The sequence below is a fragment of the Stigmatopora argus genome, chromosome 5 (genome assembly GCF_051989625.1).
Source record: "Stigmatopora argus isolate UIUO_Sarg chromosome 5, RoL_Sarg_1.0, whole genome shotgun sequence".
Taxonomy (NCBI): Eukaryota; Metazoa; Chordata; class Actinopteri; order Syngnathiformes; family Syngnathidae; genus Stigmatopora; species Stigmatopora argus.
In genome coordinates, this window is record NC_135391.1 from 18,185,994 (window position 1) to 18,210,930 (window position 24,937).

At 39.7% G+C, this 24,937-nt stretch overlaps 2 protein-coding genes across 5 annotated transcripts in view; both read left to right on the forward strand.

The window, feature by feature from the left end:
* The first annotated feature begins 711 nt into the window (after nt 1-711).
* On the forward strand, nt 712-14,136 carry ckap2l (cytoskeleton associated protein 2-like). 2 transcript variants are annotated; one of them, XM_077601636.1, is made up of 10 exons: nt 712-1,091; nt 1,601-1,658; nt 2,228-2,288; nt 4,223-5,037; nt 5,179-5,374; nt 7,328-7,498; nt 7,583-7,640; nt 11,001-11,148; nt 11,227-11,507; nt 13,822-14,136. In XM_077601636.1, exons 1-9 carry the CDS (start codon nt 1,052-1,054, stop codon nt 11,498-11,500), a joined length of 1,821 nt encoding a protein of 606 aa, XP_077457762.1. In that variant the 5' UTR covers nt 712-1,051; the 3' UTR covers nt 11,501-11,507; nt 13,822-14,136. The 2 variants fall into 2 exon arrangements, with proteins under 2 accessions (XP_077457762.1, XP_077457761.1); XM_077601635.1 differs by having other exon boundaries at nt 728-1,091; nt 11,224-11,507.
* Nucleotides 14,137-15,795: 1,659 nt separating this feature from the next.
* The window catches only part of pdlim5a (PDZ and LIM domain 5a), a 54,505-nt gene continuing 45,363 nt past the window's right edge, over nt 15,796-24,937 (forward strand). For all 3 annotated transcript variants that reach the window (XM_077601669.1, XM_077601670.1, XM_077601671.1), the window contains exons 1-3: nt 15,796-15,884; nt 16,674-16,798; nt 23,352-23,503. In XM_077601669.1, coding sequence (XP_077457795.1) covers nt 16,700-16,798; nt 23,352-23,503 — 251 coding nt within the window. In that variant the 5' untranslated portion in view covers nt 15,796-15,884; nt 16,674-16,699. The remainder of the gene's footprint in view (nt 15,885-16,673; nt 16,799-23,351; nt 23,504-24,937) is intronic.

A 24,937-nucleotide genomic window follows, 5' to 3' on the forward strand; every position in this document is an offset into this window, starting at 1 on the left:
ATAAGACACATTTTATCCTAATGTTAAAATTTATGTAGGTTTTATTACTCATATTCCATTGCTTAAATATGTTTTTATATTTATGCTATTTGCATTGTTTTATGTCCTGTATACTCTTTTCAAAAGATAAGATTAATAATAGACTTTGCTTTTATTGTGTACTTGAACCACACAGAGAAGTGATGAACTACTCAAACTCAAATGTTTGATAATGTCTCGGGTATAAATATCATATTATGTAGCTAGATGTCTTATTCTTGCTATTAGTCAGCAAAGGACAATAATTGAAATTTAGTAGCCATTTTACGCCAAAGACATTCGACAATGATCAAATTCTAATCAACTGAACGTGCACTTTGACATAACTTTAGATTTCCAAGTGTTTTTTTTGTTTTTCATGTATTTTAGAGAAAAAAACATTAATTTCACAACCATCTCACTTTTATGATAAACCAGAATTTGTGATGCCTTCACCTGTGCATAGTAAAAATAAAAATATATTTCAATATATAATGGCAATGTGCCAAAATTCATAAACCCAAATGTGTATGGAAGAAGCCATAATAAAATACTGTTTAGATAGCAAAGCCCCGGAATGCACTTTGAATATTGGCAGTTATTTCTCTACAGTAACTTCTATTAACAAAAATGCATTTCGATGTTAAAATGTTAACAATTGCGCGAATCGAAACGAGAATATTAAAGTAGTTTCAAGAGGAACTTCAACTCCCATGTTGCTTATCGGCGAAACCGCAATGATTCCATTAAAATTGTTGATTTGCTTTTTTCACCTTGGTTGTTATATCTAAATATAGATTGAGTGCTATAAGGCAAGCATATTAGATCAAACGTTAGGTTGAAATTGGGGTGTGTTTTTACTGAACTTGTTGGAGTTTGAGTTACGTTAGGGCTGGACACTTTCTCATCTGGCAACCCGAGGAGCGACACAAGGCGGGACATTCAAAACTCCTGCGACTGACGCCTCGATTTTATTGTTTTCCTCTTTCCATGTTAACGTAATAGAAGTGTACGTTCTCTCAATTTAAGAAATATGGGCGACGGGGACCCTGCCACCGTAAAAATCAGAAAAGGTCAGAAACTTGCTTTAATTTTAAGAAAACATCATTTTGAGGATTTATTAAGATTGTATGCTAAGTATGCTAACCCGGAACACGGTAGTACTGAACGATACAACTTCGAAGAAAAGTCTCATATCCATGGATTATACTATTCACTCTGATAAAATTAACCACCAATTTTAGTAAAAAAAAGAAACACTCATGCTTAAAATTGATCATTTATATCTGTTAAAACTGACTTAGTAGTAGCACTAACTACATAATGGGTGTGTATATGTACGTATGTCAAATTGACAATGTATGAGGTAGTTGATAAATACTACCTTATGTCCGTTTTAACAGATAGAAATGATCAATTTTAAGCGCGATTGTTTCGTACCTACAGACATTCTTAAGTAGAGGTACGACTGCAAATGTTGCTATTTTCATTTATCTAGCACGCATTCCGCAGTACGAATGGTAGAGGAAACGTATTAAACAATGTGATGAAAGACTAAAATGCCATTGACATTTTTACACAGAGCTACGCAAGGAGAAGTTGATGGAATACTTGACAAATAAAGCCAAAAACGTCTCCAAGTACGATGCTACATAATTTTGTGGTTGGAAGGTACCGTGTTGATTCGAATATAAGACGATGTTTTTTGCTTTGAAATTAGAATGAAAAAGTGTTGGTCGCCTTGAAAGCGGGGTCTAGAAATTGCACCTATTCACAACACTAGATGACGCCAGATACTTTTAAAGGTCTTGAACACTTTGATGGTTAATTGAATTGAATGCCTTCATTGTCATTATACAAGTATAATTAGATCTAAATCTTCATTAAGTGCACACATAAATAATCAATAAGTAAGTAATAAATAAATAGCCATTCATTTACAAATGTGATTGCACTTTAGTTTGCAATAAAATGCTCTTTCTGTCGAATTTATTGTTATAATCATTTGTTTCAAATATACTTTCATTATTTTGTGTATAAAAATAGAATTTGGTGTTTGAAAAGTCTTTTTTCAAACTTGAGTCTTGAAAAAGAGGCGGTCGTCTTATATTCTGACCAATACGGTATTTTTGTTGGAAAATGAAATATTACTCCACAGGGGCTGCTCTCTGGCTACTCTTGTTGAAATTAAGACATTTTTACTCCACAGGCCAAATGTCAGCGAGCATCCAAGGAGGAAACCAGAAACTACAAGGCCTTCTGCACTCCAGGTGTGTCTTACAAATGAAAAAAAAAATCTTATTTGGATTATTTCATTCACATTTGGAAGTGGTCAGACTCTTATCTGTGGAAATAAGATTCCATGTAGTATTTAAAAACAATCGTCCTGTTATGTTGTTGGATAATTTCCGTATTTTACTCACTTTAAGACGCACCTTAAATAGTTGGCCTATTTTAAAATTGTTTCCATATACAGTAAGTTCAATAAGTATTTGCACACCCTGCTATATTGCAAGTTCTCTCACGAAGAAATCATGGAGGGGTCTGAAATTTTCATCATAGGTTCATGTCTGCTGTGAGAGAGATAATCCCCCCCCAAAATCCAGAAATCACAATGTATGATCTATCAACTATGTTTTTGTGTGAAACAGTTGCAAATAAGTAGTATTTGAATACCCGTCTATCAGATAGAATTCTGACCCTCAAAGACCTGATTGCAATCAACTGATTACATAGTAAAAGGTATCCTCTTTTTCGTTTTGAATGAAAACCTTTAGCCCCGCGGTTCTTAACCCTTTTGGATCTGCCGAACCCCACCAGTTTCAAATGTGCATTACCTGAACTCCACCAGTTTTATATGCGCATTCACCGAACCCTACTTTAGTCTCATGTCATTTTCTGAACCGCTTTATCCTCATTAGGGTTGCGGGGGGTGCTGGAGCCTATCCCAGTTGAATCCGAGCCAGTGGCGGGGGACACCCTGAATCGGCTGCCAACCGATCGCAGGGCACAAGGGAGACGAACAATCATGCACACTCACACCCATACCTAGGGGCAATTTAGAGTGTCCATTCAGCCTACCATGGATGTTTTTGGAATGTGGGAAGAAACCAGAGTACCCGAAGGAAAGCCACACAGGCCTGGAAAGAACATGCAAACTCCACACAGGTGGACGGACCCTGGATTTGAACCCAGGACCCCAGAGCTGTGAGGCTAACTCCACCAAACCCGTGAGACTGACTCAACGAACCCCTCGGGTTCGATCGATTTGATTTCTAAGTGGGGCAACTTGCAGTATAGCAGGGTGTTCAAATACTTATTAAATGGACTGTATAAGATGCTCCACATTATAAGGTGCAGGAGATGTAGTAGTAGTGGTTGGAGTGGGGGGTTGTTTGGGTTATCCATCCACTATGTGTCAAACTCATTCCAGAAAAGGCCGAGTGGGTGCAGGTTTTCGTTCCAACACACCAATATGACACCTTTTCACCAATCTCTTCTCTTACAACTGTAACAAGCAGGTGGGCCCGGCAAACCAAAAGACAGTTGTTGTGCTATAAAAATGTCTTTTGAAAAATGGGTTAGATTAGATTACGTTGCACGGTTTGGACAAATGTAGCGAGAGAATCTTAACATACACACATCCATCCATAAATCACGCTTTTTAAGGATTATAGATCAGTTGATTGCAGTCAGCTGCTGCTTCGTTCAGCAGACTTCCTCATTGGCCTAACAGTCTGCACTGTTTCAGTAGAGAGGAAAACCTGCACCCTCTTGGCCATTTCTGGAATCAGTTTGACACCTGTGCACTAGATGGAGCTGCGCTAAAGGGAATGTTATACCATTATTAATCGATATTGATCCATATAGAAGTCTTTCGCGTGCGCCTTATAGTGTGGAAAATACGGTGTTTAAAAAAAATATATCTTGAGCAATGCTTACTGGGCTACATCTGCTGGCCAAAATTTACATTGCAGGAACTGGTCTATTTATGGCAATGATAATAGACTTATAAAATGTTTCCTATTGTTTTGGCCATATATATGTTACAGCACTAGCCCAAAAATGTTTTGTCATATTTCAGCGTCATATATGGCGCTGGACGTCTAATCCACTTCAACATACAAAGAATGATCGCAATCACAGTCAACAAGTAAAATAGGTGCCCTATAAAGATTTACTTAAATAACTTGTTTTCTTGCAGACTGTCAAAGGCAAAGAAAATATAGCTCCTGTCATCAGGTTTCGTCAGGAAACTAAAAAAGTCAAACCCTTGGATCCTCTCAACAACAAAAATCCCTACCGAAAGGTGCTTTCTGTTGCGAACAAAGAGAAGTTACAATCGGACTGTTGTCGGCCCGCGCAGGTGAAAAAGTCAACTTTGACCGCAACTTACACAGTTTCTTCTTTGAAGGCGACCAGTCTTTTGAAAAAGCCGCCAAATGTCTCTACCCAACCTGTTGGAAAAACGGTTTCTGTTGCAAAGTCCTCAAAGGTCACATTTAATCCACCGCAGGTTAAGACATATTCAGCCAGGCTGAGTCTAGGTCCTGTGGTCACCACTAGGACTGGGCTCATTCCTGCCATGATCCGACCGAGGGTCACCAGACCTCTCCCGGCAGCAGATGCCAGAGTCGCTCCTTCGAGAGCTACCGTCCTGTCTTCCAATGCCACATTGAAGAAAATTCCACCACAGAGACCGCCTGTAGCGCGAGTGCCGCAACCTGTCCTTGTTAAACAGCCACTTCGTAAAGGCCGTTCCGAATCAACTGTGACTGCCACGTCGCTTCCCGACAAAGCGGACAACCGGCCGTTGAAGCCAACTGTACAGAACTCTCGAGTTGTTATGAGTAGGATGCAAAAAACAGCCAGGCCTAAGATTGTTGATACTCTTACAAAAAAAACCAGCGTCCCCATAGGGAAGCAGGCGCCATCAAGGACTGCGGTCACTGTCAAAGGTCAAGCTAGGTTAAAGACCAACCTGCCAACAGCGAGGACTGCTGAGCAAGAAGAGCGAATGTAAGCTTTGATCATTGAACTTATTTTTTTGCTCTTGATGCCTCTATCAATTGAAACATAATGGACGTCTAGCCTGTTAATGGCAACCAATAAATTCTGTTATATATAAGCGCATCAATTTTGGTTCAAATTTATCCTTAGGAAAAAACTGCAGGAATGGCGGGAAGCTAAGGGCATTTCCTACAAACGTCCTTCCACGCTGGTGAAACCTACAGGCCGACACACAGCCCCTGAACCGGAACCATCCTGTGCGACCCTGAGGTCCAAGAATGACTCTCGGTCGTTCATCTGTGATGTGGACAGCTGTCTGGCTGACTGCATCAAGCTGCTCACTAAGGTATAATACATGTACAGTCTTTCCTCGATTATCGCGACTTCCCTTATTGCGAATTCACCTCTTGGCGATTTTTTTCTTCTATCAATTATTTAATAATAATTATATATATATATATATACAGTGGTACCTCGTCATAAGACCGCTCGTCATACAAAATTCTCGTCTTACGGCGGAAATTCCGATCGAATAATTCGCCCGTCATGCGATCAAAATTTCGTGATGCGACCAAGCCAGGGGGCCATGGCACTGTCTTTTTGCATATCTTTCGTGTATAACAATATCTACGAGCACGGAACGATTAATTCAGACGAGTTTCTCCGACCAGGAAACGCACAACGCGCATGCGCGGGCAAAAAGAGGGCTTTCTGGGTAATGAAGTATACTCGTGCACACAACACCCATAGGCAATGGCAACCTTTCTCAGAATAAAACTTCATTACCCACAATCAATACGTGGGTAAGCTCAACTATTGTATTTCCTGTTATTCTTTCTAAGGAAAGAAGCTCCTGCGATCGTTCTTTAAAGACTATTTCTCGTTGGCAAGTGGTCGTGCGTTATCCTATTGTGAGGACAATTGTGTGCATCATTTTGGGAATATTTTGAAGGCAACACAACAGCAAAGAGTCCATCGATAGCGAACGTGAGGGTGGAGGCGTGGCAAACCGCCAACCCGGAAAACGAAGGTAACAAAAGATTACAACAAAATTAGAATTCAGTTTTGTGTAAAGTTACATTAAACGTATGTTTGCGTGTCTGTATATATTAATCCAAGTTAATTTACATTTGTTTGTCCCGTTTACGAGTGCGTTGTCGTGTTGTGTGCACGATTGTACTTCATTACCCAGAAAGCCCTCTTTTTGCATGCGCGTTTCCTTGTCTTAGGAGAAACTCGTCTGAATTAATCGTTCCGTGCTCGTAAATATTGTTATACACGAAAAATATGCAAAAAAGACCTGGCTTGGTCGCATCACGAAATTTTGATCGCATGCCGGGCGAATTATTCGATCGAAATTTCCGCCGTAAGACGAGAATTTTGTATGACGAGCAGTCGTATGACGAGGTACCACTGTATGTATGTATGTATATATATATATATATATATATATATATATATATATATATATATATATATATATATATCTATATCTATATCTATATCTATATCTATATCTATATCTATATCTATATATCTATATATATATATATATATATATATATATATATCTATCTATATATCTATATATCTATATATCTATATATCTATATATCTATATATCTATATATCTATATATCTATATATCTATATATCTATATATCTATATATCTATATATCTATATATCTATATATCTATATATCTATATATCTATATATCTATATATCTATATATATATATATATATATATATATATATATATATATATATATATATATATATATATATATATATATATATATATATATATATATATATATATATATATATATATATATATATATATATATATATATATATATATATATATATATATATATATATATATGTAGCTATAATGCTCAAAGTAGAGTTTTTTGTAGGCGACTATTCATATTGTATTTTTTTACCAATTTCCATTTTCTCCAAATAAATGTTATTTTGCATTCTCTATCGGCATATCATACAGCACTACCTTGCAGTACACTAAAGAACAAGTCCGTCCGTGCCTTTTAATTTGAATGAGCCATTTTAACTCATTGGCTGCCATTAACGGCAATAGATGTCCGATCCATTTGAGCTGGTATGGCAGTGAATAAACGAGCGGTCTTTCGCTGCCAGTACTTACAGTTCAAATGGGTCTATGCGTGATGAACAAATTTGAAGTTTTAATTTGGTTTTCTGAAACCACATTATTTGATGTCTATTAGCCTCAATGGCACTGAAAGAATTAAGGACTAATCTGAAAAAATGTCAAAGGCACATCATCAGGGTTGTCAAGCAGCGGAGGTGAGGACCATCCTATCTCGTTTGCCGCCCATCTCCCAGAAATTTGCCAAATTCTGGGTTTGTCAGCTTCGCCTGATGGAGCTTGAGGGCAACCTGGATGTTCTGCCCATCTTTGAGAAGGCTGTGCGTGTCACGGTGGAGGTCAGTGTTAATCATTAGTGAAAGTGAGAAGTGTATATTTGTTTGTACTTTGCTAAAAAAAAGTGCTTCTGCTTACTTATGCAGCCAGTGGATGAGATTCGTGCGTTGGTCTTTGAAATCCTGAAGAAAAAAGACACACAAGGTAGCCTATATGTTCAAATTTATGAACTAAACATTCTTTTCTTTAATTTGAGTTTAATGTATGATAAGGGACAGCACATATTAATGAACATTTTTACAGTCATGCCTCTACTTACGAATGCCTCTAGGTAAGAAATTTTCAGGTTACGAGTTTTTTTATATGCAAATGAGTGACTCGAGATACGAAAAATACCCAAGTTTCAAAATCCCCCCAAAAGTAAATGCATTTCCTTCTTTGTTATTTTATTTTGAAAATATTGTCGCGGATGCATTGTTGCTTTAGAGACCTGCTACCCTCTAGTGCAGGGGTCTCGAACTCAATTTACCTGGGGGCCGCTAGAGGCCGAGTCTGGGTGAGACTGGGCCGCATCAGGATTTCCACAAGAAAAGCACTGATAAAACTTTCCAACGTTATCAAATATCTTTATTTTTTAACAAAAAATAATGAATTAAATAAATTAACTTAAAGATGAATAAAAAATAAATCAATCAGTAATATAAAACCAAATAATACTAATGAGCATACAGTAGATATACACTGGCTGGCTAAGTAGAGAAAATGAATTATTTTTATTCCGTTTCAAATGTCTGTATTAACAGCTCTTTAACCTTTAACTTTCTGAACTTGAATGGAACATTGAACATGAAATATTCTGAACACGGCTTCTTTTGCCTACTCCTTGCTGCTAGAGACCTGGCAGCGCTTCTTCTCACATAGTCACATTTGGCTTGAGGGAGGAAGCAGTGGAGACCCTCAGTAGAGCTTGAAGATGCTCATCAGTAAGTCTGGACCTGTACTTGGACTTATTGAAGTTCAAGGTGGAGAAGAGCTTCTCACACAAGTATGTGCTCCCAAAAAGGCACATGGTCCGCTTGAACCTTCGGGAAAGTTCAGGGAAGCTGGGGGTCAACTCTCTCAAAAATTGCCCAAGCTTGTCTGCTTCTCCACTCACCTCCCTGAACTTGGCTTTGAGTGCAGAGTTGCACTGCAGGTCAATGAGCTCCATTTGAAGCTCAGGAGGGGCATCTTGCACATCAAAGGAGAAGGGGTCCGCAAAAATTTGAAATGTGGCTTTGTGTGTCTTGAAGTCTGCAAATCTGTGATCAAATTCCTTCTGTAGCTTCGAAATGGCCTCAACATACTTCTCACCACTGAATGGTGTGCCTGCATCCACGAGAGCCTTGCATGCTGGGAAATGGCAAAGGTTTGTCTGAGAGAGCTGGGCTTTCCATAACACAAGTTTAGTGCAGAATGCTCTCACGTTGTCATAGGCAGCACTGACAAGTTGCCCCTGGCCTTGTAGCTTCTTGTTCAGTACATTAAGCTCATGTGTGATATCAACAAGAAAAGCCAAGTCCATGAGCCATTTGGGATCACTTAGCACAGGATCAATCAACTCACAAACGGCGTAGCTAGCTTTGACTGCTGCATTACTGTCTTTGGTAGCCTTCTTGAAGAGATCCTGTTGCCTCAGAAGACGTGTTTTAAGACTGGCAACCTGGTTGGCTCTCTAATCTCCCTGGTATTTTTCGTACTCCTCAGCATGTCTCATAGTACAATTACGTTTCAAATTGTATTCCTTGTGCACCGCAACTTTTTCAGTGTAAATGAGACACGTCGGGGTGCCCCTGTGTTCAACAAAGAAATATTGCACTCCCCACTTTTCTTGAAACTGTCTGTGCTCATCACCGACCTTTCTCTTCACTGCAGGCTTTGAAAGAGACATCTCTGGGGCTCTGTAATATGTTTTTCCACTTGGAATGAGTCTCGGGTTGATCTTTCACATTCAGTCGCGCGGGTTTGTGGCGCATGTGCACTTTCGCTCTCCGTTTCAATCGCGGAGATGGCTACAGACACTGACACAGGCTGGATCACGGATCATAGCGCCTCATTCAGTTCTATGCTGAGAGCAGCGGAGGAGTGTGCGCGCCGAGCGGAGTGATCGGCCTCACGGCTTCCCCTCCGCCCAGCTGATTGGAGGAATGAATGAGTGAGTGAGCGAGGCACTGGACAGCCCGGCCGATGTCCCGCCCTCCAGAGCCGTATACCTCACCGTGATTGGTTCATTCAGCTCCGAACCAAAGTTCCCTCTAATTTTTTGTTGGTCTGAGCAGAAAGACAACCTCCCTGAGCGCACTGAGTACCAGTGTGAGCGACATCATCGGTACTCGGATGATTCGCCTAAAGACGTTTCGCCGACGGACGTTTGACAGACGGGCAGTTCGCCGAATGGACGTTCCACCGAACGTTCATTCGGCCGAACGGAGGTTTCGCCGAAACGGGATTCGAACGCTCGCCCCGCCGGATCGTGTGTGTACAAGTTTTTCAACCTCGGCCCGCGGGCCATATACGGCCCGTTAGGATTTTTAATCCGGCCCGCCGCCGGTGTTGTCCAAATTATAGTAAAAATCAATGTTCGTCTACCATCAATGGCAGTCCGGGAATAAGCACTCTTGGGCAGGCAGATGTAGCAGAACCGAGCCGTAAAATGACAGCAATCGGGTCAAATCCATCCTAAAACAGCATTTAATGATTAAATACAAATACTGGATGATATCGCGATGGAGGCAAAAAAACGTCTATAGACGTCCATTCGCCAAACGGCTCAAAATGCTCTCAAATTCGGTCAAATCCAGCTGAAAACAGCGTTTAATGATTAAATACAAATACTAGTATTTGTATTTAATCATTAAACTAACAAATACTAGTACGACCTGTCCGTCTGTCAAACGTCCGTCGGCGAAACGTCTTTAGGCGAATCATCCGGTCACGACATCATCATTGCTCGCTATCGGCACACCAGTATCACACCTGCCACAAGCAGGTGCATGTCAATGTTCCCTCTAATTTTTCATGTAAAACATGCTGTAAAACAAGAAAAACATGAGTGGACAGAGCTACTGCCACTGGCTGCCACTTAAACGGCGCCATCATGGGAAAAGGGGTAAAAAAAAAAATAAAAAAAAAAAAAAAAAAAAAAAAAAATATCGATCTTTCATATTAAGACGGGGGCCGCAAATTATCGTCCCGCGGGCCGCAGTTGGCCCGCGGGCCGCAAGTTTGAGACCCCTGCTCTAGTGCGATCCCATTTCATCGCTCTCACTCTATCTCATATAATGACAATAAAAGCATTCAATTCAATTCAGTTGGCTGTCTCACAACAATCACTATCCATCTTTCAAGATGCTTTCTTACATACCTGTCCACCTCGGCTAAATTCTTCCCTTATTAATGATTGCAATTTCCCTTTAAGCGATTAAAAACCGCACAAATGCAACATGACACGTATTTTCGCGCACACATACTAATTTATAGAGTTTTAATGATCGTTTTTCATCATGTTTGGTCACTTTTTTGCAGCTTACGTGGAAGATGTAACGGAAATAGAGACCCTTGGCTCAGGAGGACAAACAGAGGTTGGTGAGGACAAGTCCGAGACGACGTTCCTCATCACCGGGGAGACTGGAACCTCGTCCAATGTCAAGTACAAGATCACAGCCACTCCAGGGTGGGTACTCGATCTAATCTGCCAGTAGAAACAATTTGATGAAATTGTAATAGCACCATGCTTCTGTTCCCGTAGAAGGCCCTCGACCCAGCAGCGTGAGCCAATGCTCGTTGACGGCCACGAGGTGCGCTTCTTCACACCAGTGCGGCGCTCAGTGCGCATCGAGAGCACCTCACGCCGCTACCCAGCCGGTCTGAGAGAGCACGACCCGTGTGTGGCAAGCTTTGCTGAGCTGCTGGACAATGAAGAAGAAGAGGAGGCGGCGGGACGCGACACCATGTATGTCTACAGGGAGAATGAAGCGCTCAAAGACAAGGTTGTCGTCCGGGTGGTGACGGAGGAGGATGCCTAGCAATTAGGTATGTGTGTCAGGACGTGTGTTGTGGTAGATGGTAAACAAGAGAAATTGATTAAAAAAAAAAACTAAAAAAATGAAAAACACTGGTTGAAGGCAATAGACATCAGTACAGCAATAAAATGCCGTCATTAGTATAGGCAAGTAAGATGGCAATGCTGTGCAATCGTAACTTTTCAAGATCAAATTTCCAACTGTTTGTTGCACAACTCTAGATGGCTGCCATAATAAACAACCCTTGTCACCCTTCCCAAGATGATAATAAACGTTCAGCACAAACGTTCCTTTTGGGCCATCCTCCAAGCTCAAATTACTATTTGGACGTCTGACTATATACCGTATTTTCACACCTATAAGACGCACCGCCTGCAAGGGCGCCGTCTCAATTGTGGGTGTATTTTCGTTTTTTTTTTTGTCAATGGAAAATGCGGTCGTTTCAAAGGACGGGCCGCAATGGTTGTGCTAACATGACACACACATTAGCATGCATGCATGCTAGCGTGTGTTTTTAAAAAAGGCAACAGGAGCAAAACTGAGTCTGATTTTGTTTTATTGACGTAATGTGTATTCGCGAAAATATAAGTTTAAGTATTCAAACATCTACAAATCAATCAAAGTCTTCATCTTCTGTGTCCAACATAGAGTTCAGCCAAGTGGGCGAGTTCGCCAACAATGTTGGGTGTCATCTCATTGTTAGGGTCAGAGTTGTCGTCGTGGGGTTTCGTAATAGTGATTCCAGCTTTGACGAAAGCTCAAACTAAAGTGCTCGCCGGCACTTTGTCTCAGGCATCGACAATCCACTCCAAATTGTCTCGCGTAACTCGTGCAACGCGGCTTGCCCGTCTTTGTATGGAGGGTTTAAAGCGCTACGAGCACACGGAAGTCAACTGCCTTGCCACTCGTCTGGGATGTTTTGAATGGATTTACCGTAATACTTGGAATACGCGAGGAGGCTATTTTTAGGGTGAACGTCCGCTGGGTTAATTGCAATAAGTAGCATGTCGGCAAGAAATAAAACCAGTCAGTCAAGCTGTCAGGGTCATACAAAATTTTTAAGTCAGTGCATAAACAAGGCGCACTGACTGATTGGACGCCCCGTCCTTTTTAGAGAAAATTTTAGACTTTTAAGTGCGCCTTCTAGGTGCATTTCAATTCAGAAAGAACCATGAAAATACATTTTATTGCATCTACCAAAATAGCCTTGGAGCGACCATATTGATAGGGGCAACGTTCCCAGCAAAGGTGATGCTACAAAATTAAAATTCATTCATCACAATCTCATTTCTCATCTGATTTTAAAAAGATTTATTTAATGTCAGTGTCTTCTATTTACTCAGTTGCCAGCATTGATGGTGCCAGAGGTCCAATCTATTTGAAGTGAATCGGTTGGTATTGAATAAACTAGTGATAAACTGATTGAAATTCATAGCAGCAGGTAGATTAAACACAACATTCTTGGAAAAGACGACAGGTGCTTCTTTCTTGCGTCTGCACGCGTAGCTGGCGGCCATCTTCGATAGGGCGACCTACAGTTAGAAACAATTTCAAAAAGTACAAATTGTGCAGCATAGGTGTTAGGGTTATTAGTCTTACATTATTATATATTTGCTTGCAATGAAGAACGCTTTGTTTTATTTAGCTTATTAACATTAGAAAAGTATAGTTCATCTGCTTGCAACCATGTACGTAAATGCTTTGCTCTTTAGTTAAACTAAACAACAGGAAGGTCAATCCTCTTGGACAGCTGGAATATGGAGAAGATCCTTTGGCACTACATGACCTTCATCTGTTTTGAGAACTAAACTTTCTATTGTAACTCGGGTCCTTGACTATCGACTTCTCACGCCTGTTTTCCCACCCCTCCCTTGAGAGCTGAGATGTCCATTGTAACTAGGGTCCTTGAAGCTAATAAACAGGAAAAAGATGCGTGTAACGCCAGAATGAACCTAACGAAGGCGAGTCGGTTCGATTCTCTCTTGCAAAAAATCACAGATGATTGTCCTGTCTCTTTTATTTGTGCGTGCATTTGGGAATGCCTATTGGTGAACCTAACCTCATTTGTACTGCCTGATACCAAAGATGTAATTTCAGTGCCGTAGCGATCACATAAAGGCCAGAGATAGTCAGTTTATTGTATATTTAAGAATATAACTTTCTTTTAAATCATAGCTACCATAATATGGTTTGTTCTAAACTGAACCATTTGTAAATTCTATAAGAATTCAATGAGCTTTAAGTATTTTTGTTGCGAAAGTAACTCCTTTTTAATTTGTACATTTCAATGTCATATTTATTTATTTTTTATTTTTTTCCCCCAGATATTTCCGCCTCACATGCTGTCCAGTAGATGTTGACACACACTGGATGGTGTTGTCGAGAAGACTAGAAATGTGTCGGTAATCACAAAATACATAGGGACTGGAAACAAGAGGCGGCTACAATTTTTAGTGTGTCTATGACAAAAAATAAATTGATTGACGCAAAATGATGTGGGCCAGGTCTGGTCCAACGTCCTTGAGTTTGAAGCCTGTGCCTTAAAACTTTCTGTAGGATTTTATTTATGGAAATGGATGAATTAATTTGTATTCCTTTTTTTAGGTTTCTTTCTAATAATAAAAGAGGAAAAACTGAAATTGTCTTTAATTTTTTGTTTTTGTTTGATCGCTGTCAATTTTTCCAGTTCCTGTGGATTGGTCGGATACTGATTCATCATTCTAACACCTTTTTGAGTTTAAGACAATATAGAAATGTTCCCATCCAATTATGCTTTATCCGCTATAAAGAATGTCTAATATTAGTGTGCAGTATATCAAAAACATAAAATTTAACTATCATTGCTGTTTCTTGTTTACACATTATTAATTTTTTTTTTCAACATGCTAGAGCAGGTGGCCTTTTAATTCACATGGGTGATCCTCTAAATGTCATTTACATGGTCAGATTAACAAATAGCAAACCACCAAGGGGGAGGGGAGGCTTCACTGGAGTGGGAGTGTACGTATGAGGGGGGCACGTGGATGGTGGAGAGGTGAGCATATGGGACTAGAATACGTAGATTGTTGGACAGAACAAAGAGAGCCCAAGGGTTGGCTATTGTCTGGTTTTCACCTCATGAATAATCCTGGTTTTTTTTGCCTTTGTCGCCCCACTTCCAATCTGAATAATCTATCAAATATTGCTATGCAATATGAACGGTTTAATATCATGTTTTAGATATGCCACGAAGTAATACATGTTTAATTTGGTGAAAAATTACACTATCATAACTCCTACTGAATTTTTTTAAAATTGACATTAAATTGACTACCTTCTCACATAGTCCAGGACTCCTGAGTGGGGAGTGTGGGATCCCGCTCGGTGACGGTTTAAATGGTTGGTGAAACAAAAATTGCAGTTTTATTTTCTGCTAAATTATTGTGTTTAAAATAATTTTGGCCAGCTAGCTTCGCCAAAAAAGGTAAACTGCAGGAACAGGTCTATTTATGCCGATAGTTATGATAGGCATGTAAAATGTCAAAAGTTTGATATTGTTCTGGCGATATATATCTTCATATCGTATACCGTAATTTCTCGCATATAAGCCATATTTGTAACTAACAAAATGATGACTGAATCAAGAGTACGGCTTATATGCACACAAGACTAACAGCGTTGCTATACTCTTTTTCAGCAGTAGATGTCGGCAAATTAACTACTATTTGTTGGTTATTTTCTGTTTTGCAGTAAGAAAACAACCATTATTGGATGAATTACTAACTTATGATATTGACCCTAGTAATGTGCTTTTTCATTCATACAGTATCAGAAATACTTTGTGTGATGGTTTATCTTAAGATTTTCCCTTCAAAGTAACACAATTGTTCTCCCTATTAAAATCAATAATATGGAGGTGAAAATTGTGAATCGGGGGGAGGCTTATACGTGATAAATTGTAAAATTCTACGTTTTTGAGGCAATTTTAAGGGTGCGGTTTATACGTGGGGTGGCCTATATGGGAGAAAATACGGTAATGAAATATGAGGGGAAAAATGAGCACCCCTTCCTTCAATGAGTTAGCCCAGGTCAAAAAAATCTTCAGTGGAGATAACGTGTCCTGTCATTGTTATGCGGGACTCCTAAGAGCTTTTCCGTGGTGTTGTCTTCACCCCTCCCAAACCTCTCATGTCATGTCAACACCCCCCTTTGCTCTCTCCTCCTCTTTCCCCTCCTCCACCTTTCTTTCCCCTCCCCTATCCCTTGGTGGGATATAAAGGCATTTGCTCCCTATTCCTCTTTCACGCACTATCTGTGTTTTCTGAGACGGGGACACTCCAGGGGATTATTAGACTCCTCACCTGCCTGCAAAGGAGCTCTTTTTCTCTCTAGGTTTTTTATTTATACGGTAAATATAAGGCCCATTGACTTATTAATCATGTTTTCTGAGTTGTTTTATGTTAGGAAAGTCAAAATGATTTGCATTTTAGAAATATTTTTCCTGTCTTTTGTGTAATTGACTTTTATACAGCAATCTGTAGCTATAATACTCAAAGTAGAGTTGTTTGTAGGCGACTGTATTCATATTGTATTTTTTTTACCAATTTGCATTTTCTCCAAATAAATGTTATTTTGCATTTTTTTCCTCTGTTTTTTCCATGTTAAAGGATTTTTTAAATTGTGATTTTAAAGATGTTAGAGGGTGAATTATTTTCTTATGACTCTACCTTCTAATATTTTACTAATAACATTTAATTAGATATTTTGTTTTTTTAAATGATTATTTTAAATGTTTCCCAATCTGAAATGAATATATTATATTACATTTTTACTGTAATTTATCATTATAATTCATTTATTCATTAATTTTCTGAACTGCTTTATCCTCATCAGGGTCGCAGGTTACGATTAAAATGTGATTATAATTTAAATGTAGTACTAAACTGTGCTGTACAAATGTTTGGGATTTTAAATTTGGCACTCAATCAGAACAAATTATTGTTAATTTTCAAGAAATTTGATCTCTAGATGCTCACACTCATATCTAGGGGCAATTTAGCGGGTTCAACCAGCCTTCCCTGCGTGGTTTTGGGATGTGGGAGGAAACCAGAGAACACACAATCTCACACAGTGACATGCAAAGCTACATTTTCTTTGTTTTGCCTTGATGAGTAAAGCAAACTTTCCTTTTCCTTAGCACTTCTCCTCAACCTAAGGAAAACCATGAGCACCAACTACAATGTCACTCTGTCTGGCCCCGCCCCCTGGGGCTTCAGACTACAAGGTGGGAAAGACTTCAACTTGCCCCTGACCATCTCTAGGGTAAGGAAGAAATCTGCTTCCTCTTGATTCAAGCCAATGAGTTAGAAGTACATACCGTTCATGCAGAATGGGCCAAACCATAAACGGAGTTTGCCTGTTTATTTTTATCAAAGTGGATGCAATTCAAAACAACTCCCAAACTACAGACGCTCCATCAAATGACTAAAATTGGCAGCACGCAGGCCAATGGCAACGCGAGACCGATGATGAACAAGCCACTCTTACTCAAGTGCCCCGCGGGGCCCTCTTTGGGTCGCTGCGTTGTGTTGTTATTACTTTGGATGTGTTACTTTTCCCACTAACTCAAGCCATGTGACTTTAGAGGGCTTTCGACCACATTTATGTGTTTGCGTTTTTGGAGGTGTGTGTGTGTGTGCGCTGCTTGTGTTGGTTTTTCGTTCCCAGGCAAGTTGGCTTGAAAGCAGGAGAACATTATGGCAGTTATGATTAATTGACAACTGACTTGGCAAATAAATCGGCAATTCTTTTCATAGGCTGCTGGTTCCCAATTACGGTGAAAGATGGCCAGTCCAGTGGAATTGGATTGGGCTGCTGACGTCAATGGCAATGAAACATTGATCGTTCAAAAACAGCCAATTTAACCCTCTCAGGAACAGTGGTCACTACATTGGACAAATATTTAAAAGTTGACACCTAAGACTTCTTAATCCTTTATATTTCCACTGACAATTTTTGCTCTCTTTTTTTTAAATATGATAAATAATGATTATATGTGTATTTTTATTATTAATTAAGGTCCGAGCACCCTTCAGTGCGAATGGTTCATTTGAACGAACTCGCCCTGGGGACTTTTACTGATGGGCCTCAAAATTGGTGTGTATATTTGTGAGATTTGGTAGATAAAACGTTATCAAAACAGTGAGTTTTCACTAATGGGTGTGGGCGTTAGGAGGGTGTGGGGTCAAAGTTAAATGTAGGTTTGGCAACGTGCCAAACTCACTAAATAGTTGAGAACTCCCAGGGTCAACTTTCAATTCATTTCGATTCGTTGTTGAAAATGCCTCCTAAGCGCCAATGAGCCCAAGAAAGAAGGCGACATGATCACAGTGACCGAAAAAGTGACGTTCCTATGCTAAAGGTTTAGCATGCCATTCCAGCATAAATGAATCTTCCGTGCGTTTTACCAAGAAAGAAGAAGCGAACATTGGGAAGATGGCCACAATATCCTTCTCCAAGGACCCTAAGGGAGTGGTAACCACTATGAATAAAAAATGAACCAGCATTATGAGGGATTTACGCCATAGATACGGCCGTGAAGCTTACATGACGAGACATCTGCAGGTTATTTTCGATATGGCACACAGTTTGCAACAAAGGCTCCAGGAGATTGATGACAACATGGATAAAGGCATTGTACAAGAAAAGAAACGGCGGTCGCCATGTTCCTTGTGCACTGAAAACCTCTTGTAGAAAGAAGCTGCTCCTGTTGCCCCCATACCGTCTCCTGAAGATTTAATCGACGGCCCAATGACTCTCGAATCTGACGAAGAGGACTTGGACTAAAGCTCACAATAACCTGTTTTTTTTTCAGAGGAACTATTTTCACTGTGAGTATTTAAATTGTTTTTGTATTTATAGATTATTTTAGATATTGATACATTTCAGTCTTTTCATATGCCTACAACTCTAATATTTAATAAATACTTCTTCATAGTTGCACTCGTGTACTTGTATTTTTGTATAGGCGCGAAAAGGTGTAGTATGGTATGTGATAATAATAGGGCTGATCCTACTTTGCGGTTGTTCGATTATCGCAGCCATGTCTGGTCTACATTATCCACGATGTTCGAGGGATTACTGTAGTCAATGTAGACAATGTTGCTTTTGCCGCAACTACACTTTGTTAGCCAAAAACAGGAAGTACTTTGGTCTGACTCTTAGGAAATACATATGGCCATGAATTTTGGCATATATGTTCCCATTTGTGCATCAAATCTTTGCTGTGCGTTACGTACAATTTGTACAAAAAACAGTTCCCCAACAGCCCCTCTAAAGTATAAAAATGGCCTCCCCTTTACTGATTTTTCAACACAGAGCTATGAAAAAGGAATTTATGCTGCGCCTCAAACTCCACAAAAATGTCACTGGTACAAGTCCCAAACCAGACTGAAAGTCAGCCATCTTGGACTGAAGTTGGAAAAATTAGCGATTTTTGGCCATTTCTGCACATTTGAAAAAATTAGTTCGAGACTTTTACCGATTGGACCGGGACGACCATTCACACTCATACTCATACCTACCCTGCATCTTTGGGAGGAAAACCACACAAGCCCAGGGGGAACATGCAAACGCTACACATTAAGGATCGACCTGGGATCGAGACCATGACCCCAGAACTGTGAGGCCGACGAGCTAACCACTCGTTCACCGGACCTCTATATGTTTAGGTTGTGCAGTGAGATTCTTTGAATAGTTTCATCATTTCACAGTTCAGTTTCTGCAGCCACACCCACCCATTACTGAAAGGGGTGCCCAATTTCGGTCCTCAAGGCCCCCTATCCAGTCTGTTTTCCATGTCTCCCTCCACTAACACATCTGAGTAAAAATGATCAACTCATCAGCAAACTGTCTAGAAATTATAACGATGCTGGTTATTTGATTCAGATGTGTTAGTGGAGTCAGACATAGAATACAGACTAGATAGGGGCCCTCAAGGGCCGGAGTTTGGCACCCCTGCATTAGAGTCTAGGCCAGAGATGCCCATCCTTCCACTAATTCGTCACAAGGCAATGACCAAAAATATTCTTAAGTTCCATGAGCCGTATGTGTGCCAAAATAAAGGATATTTTTGCATCGATAAGAAAACAGTATGTTGTGTTAGTATTAATACATGATATATTCATTCATGGCTCCCCGATAGTGCAGTGCTTCTTCCACCTGACTTCGGTGCGGGCAGTACGGGTTTGATTCCCACTCGGTGGCAGTGTGATAGTGAGTGGTGGTCCGTTTCATTGTCCCCTGCGATTGGCTGACAACCAATTCGGAGTGTCCCCCACTTGCTCCCCTTGGTTGGCTGGGATAGGCTCTGCTATCTCCAGCAAACCTTCTGAGTATAACCGCTACAAAAGATGAATGAATGAATCTAAAGTCTTATTCTCTGTATTCTAAGCTTGTGAGCCAAAAGGTGTGGGCACCCCATGGAATGTAGACATGTATTTTTGAGTTTTTGTTCTACGTACAAGATCATAACTCAATTTCCTCGTATAGAAAATCTGTTTAAAGTTAATTGAAAATATTGATGTACGATATAAACTAGTGATCTCCCGATACCATACTCAGTATCGGTGGCCGATACAAATATTTTTGGAGTATCGGACAGTCGCAGAATTGGTCTAAAGATCGCATTCAATCCAGTAGTCTCGTATGTTTTCATTACGACGGTGCTTTCCGGATGCTGTACATCAAACCACTGAGTCGAGCTACTACATCTCTTTAGAAACTAATGACAGTAACAGATCATTGTGTGCAAAGCCTTTTTTAAATTTACTACAAACAGTGATTTCTCTTTTACCGGTTAAATTCTATTTTGTATTGTATTTGCTACTCTAAAAATATGAGCATCGGTTTGGTATCAGCAAATTGTAATTTGAGAAAAATCATATTGGATCAGAAGTAAAAAAGTCAGTTGTGGGGCATCCCTATATACAATAATATATTCTCGATAATATATTCTTTCATTTTCTGAACCGCTAATACGTATCACTAAAATATTGTAAAACTTTCTATTGACATTTTACATGTCTGTCATCACTCCTCACTACAGTACACATAATAGAGACTCAGTAGCATACATTTGAAGCATTTTGTGATGTTTTTTCCTCTGTCTAGAACCAAGACACAAGCTAATAGGTTATGTAAGCACATTGTAATATAAACCAGAGCACTTCTTATCGGCAGACTGAGGGCGGACAGCAACGAGCGTAGGATGTTACACCCTGCATTGCCAAATAACTGAGCTCCTAAACGCAAATAGAAGTCATCAGGATTTCATTGCTTCGCGAGGGTGGCTTTACTGTACCTTAGCTTTGCAAACCGTTCAAAATTAATATAATTTCTTTTGACATAACGGATCCCACACACATTAGTGATTCTCCTTTTCTCCTTTAATTAATAAAGCATATATGAAATTGTCTCGCGATCCTAGTGAGGATCAGCGGAAAGGGAAAATATCTGAATGAATGAAGTTCTGCTTTTCTGCAATATCAATCCAGGTTTTAATTATGTTTACTGTATATTTAAAGAAAAGAAAAAAACAGGGGCTAAGACAAGACACTAAGCACACCGGGATTAGTGTTAATGCTCAATGGCCCCTGACCATTTAGTGTCACATTTGCCAAATACACACACACAACACTGAAAGCAGGAATTGGATTAACTCCTTTATTGCCATTGACGGTGATAGACCTAGTGACAATCTAATTCAAATTCACAGTAGAAAGATGAAAATAAGTCACATAATTGGACGTCTATCATCATCAAACACACTGAAAGAGTAAAAGATTGGCCGTTGCTTTGAACAAAGCAGCATCTCAAGATGATGACGTCAAGGAAGGGAGTAAAAAAGAGGGTGCCCTACGTATATACTAACACTGTGTATATTTTACTATTCATGCTGTCCAGCTTGTATATTGTATTATATTAGCTTGAGCCCTTTGCGAGGAGATACACCTGATAACTGGAAAGAAAGATTTAATGATAAGCGGTACAGATAATGAATGAATGAATATTGAAATTCTATATACTACTTTTGAATATGTTATTGCTTTGTGTGGATGCAGTGTTGTAAACTCTAATTTGTGCATTTATTGTGAAATCATAGTAATGTAAATGCACAAGTAATTACTGCTTTCCTGGGTTGTTCACCTGTTCTATTTCTGTGTATTTTAATATGCTGTAATTTGGAGCCCAGGAAGATTACTGTATTTATTCGAGTATAACGCGCACAATTTTGTACCAAAAAAACTGAAGTAAAGTTTGGGTGCGCGTTATACACGAATCCCGGTGAAACACTGCCCTCCGCCGTACAAACTGTCTTTTGTCCGCCCGATGGGGCGCGAAAGCCTGTTCTATTGGCCAGTGCTCACACTTTAAAAAAAAAAAGAACTCAAGAAGAATCGAATCAATTGTTTGTTGAGTCTGATGATGATGAATCAGACTTTGAAAATTTTTAAATATTATGATGATGAATTAGACTTTAAGGATTTAAAATTATAAATTCCATTTGAGAATTGTGCTCATAATGGTAGTTTGTTTTACCAGGTTTCCATACCATATGTTGTGATTATATATTTTGTCATAGCGATGTGTGTTCAGCATTTGCCAGTTACCAGCACCCGTGCAATCCTTGCTGTGACCTGAGAAAAAGTGGGAAAAAACAAACAATTTTCAGTCCCAAATTATGGGTGCCCATTATACATGTGTACGTGTTATACTCGAAGAAATACGGCAGTATTCGGTAGTTAATACTAATAGCTATTCCAATAAATGAGACTAACATGACCAAGCTTGTACTCAAACAATTAAAACTCAGTTTAAATTAGTTTTAAAGGAGTTCATTTTCCTTCCCATGTATGCATAAAGAGTGTAAGGCAACCATTGAAAATAGTAATGAGTCAGTCAGTCATTGCAAAGCAAGACTTACATGGTATGTGTTTAAACACTATAAACCAGTTTGTTTCTGTATCCCACCCCATAAATCGCCCGTCACCATTTTACAGTCAGTTTTAATGTTTGTGCCCTTTAGAAAAACTATGCCCCCTTAGGTGGGGATGGAAAACATGTCAATTGGGTGGTATTGGAAGGAGCATTGACCTTTGATAAATTCAGATTTAGTTAACCCTTTTTAGAGCAATTGACTATTTTTATCATAAAAATATTATTGATTAATGTGAAAATGTGGGGACTCTTTGTTCTGCTGGGTGGTAAACTCCCACAACTCACTTCATGTTGATTTCGGGCTTTTCTTAAATATCGTCCTGTTGATTTTAATGCCTTTCTGGGGGGCCACTTTCTGTAGATTTTGATTCATTTTCAAATTGCACAAGCAACCTCCGCCTGTAATTTTTTTTTTTTTTTTTTTTTTGGGGGGGGGGGGGGGTCATTTCTGGCTCACTCTTTGGTTTTGGGGTATTTCCATGACAAATAAACTAAATCAGCATGTGTGTGGGTTTCCTCCAGGTACTCCGGTTTCCTCCCACATTCCAAAAACATGCATGGTAGGCTGATTGGACACTCTAAATTGCCCCTAGAGATGAGTGTGAGAGTGAATGGTTGTCCGTCTCCTTGTGCCCTGCGATTGGCAGGCCACCAGTTCAGGGTGTCCCCTGCCTCTGGCCCAGAGTCAGCTGGGATAGGCTCCGGCACCACCTGTGACCCTAATGATGATAAAGCGGTTCAGAAAATGAGATGAGATAAACTAAATCAACATTGTAAACATGTTTTTGTTTGATTAATTTTATTTCAATGAGGACATTACATACATTTTTTGCTCTTCATCACATTCTTCCAATTTGTGCTCACTTTATCCCTGCAGCTTAGCGATGGCGGGAAAGCAGCCAAAGGTGGCATCGCTATCGGAGACATGGTTCTGTCCATTGACGGCGTTGCCACCGAGGGAATGAACCACCTTGAAGCCCAGAACAAGATCAAGAATTGCACAGGCAACCTCCGCCTCGTCCTGCAGAAGTACGTCGCCAATCTAGTTTTTATAAATCATCTCAAAAACTAAATTAGCTGATATTGTTCAATTCATGTCACCCTTCCCATTTCATATGGATTGGACATATCGTAGACAATGGCACTGGAAGAGTTAAATCTTTCACAATGCCTGACAGCAGGTGCCTGAACAAAGTACTACTGCTAATACAGTAAAAAAACACACATGGAGCGCATATGTGGAGTTAATGGTACACAATGATTGTCTTATAACCACTGCTCAACAACTTTAACGTTTCAATAATAAAATACACAGTTTGGCGGCTATTCATACTGAAGAAAATGCAGTGTTTTAAAGGCTAATAGGATGTACCTTCTTTGTATTAATGGCAATCGTTCTTTTTTAGTTTCCATTTGAGTTTAATTACCTCTGACTCACACTAGAAACATTTCCATGAAATACATTCCGAATGGCAATTAAACTTGATAATTAAATCTAATACTCATGACAAAAATTGTCATGGTTCCACATTTTCATTGGGCTACTTAGCAAGCAGCATTTTAAAACATTGATTTATAGATATTACTTCCAAGGAAATGAACGCTGATTTTTATTTAACATACCATGTAAAGAACAAAGATTTGCAAATCGCTTTTGTACTGCATTTTCTTTTCTTTTTTCTTAGTTCTTTTTTGTAGAAAGGTGTATCAATCACATCATCACTGTGCGATGAGGATTCTTTGTGGCTCAGCGCTACAATTGGTAGATCTGTCACATACGTCTCATGAGGTGGCTTGGGGTTGATAGTGCGCTTATACTGCAACGACAGGCCCTGATAATGACGGACAAAGACAAACAGAAACACGTCGACATATATTTGATCTTCAAGGGCAAGCACTAAATTTGGGGTCAGCAACTCCGGTCCTCAAGGGCACCGATCCAGTCTGTGTTCTATGAATCAAAAAATCATGATCATTATTAGACTTCTGGACAGCTTGCTGATGAGTTGATCATTTGATTCAAGAGTAGTAGAGGAGGGAGATATAGAAAACAGACTGGATTGGGGCCCTCGAAGACCAGAGTTGGTGACCCGTGCACTAAATGATCATGCTTCAGTGCAATAAATAATTACTGCAAACCAATACGACAAAATGGAAATATAAGGTTGGGGAGAGATCTACACCGCCACTTTATTTTGGTTGAAAATATAAAACAATTGTCAGTGATTTAAGATTAAAGTGTTTTAAAGGGAAAATATTTAAATTTAAAACCAAAAAGTTACAGGAACATTAAAAGGCAGCCCGGTGGGGCGAGTGGTTTGCGCGTTGGCCTCACAGCTCTGGGTTCAAATCCAGATCATGCCCACCTGTGGGAGTTTGCATGTTCTCCCCTGGCCTGCGTGGGTTTCTTCCGGGTACTCCGGTTTCCTCCCACATTCCCAAACCATGCATGGTAGGCTGATT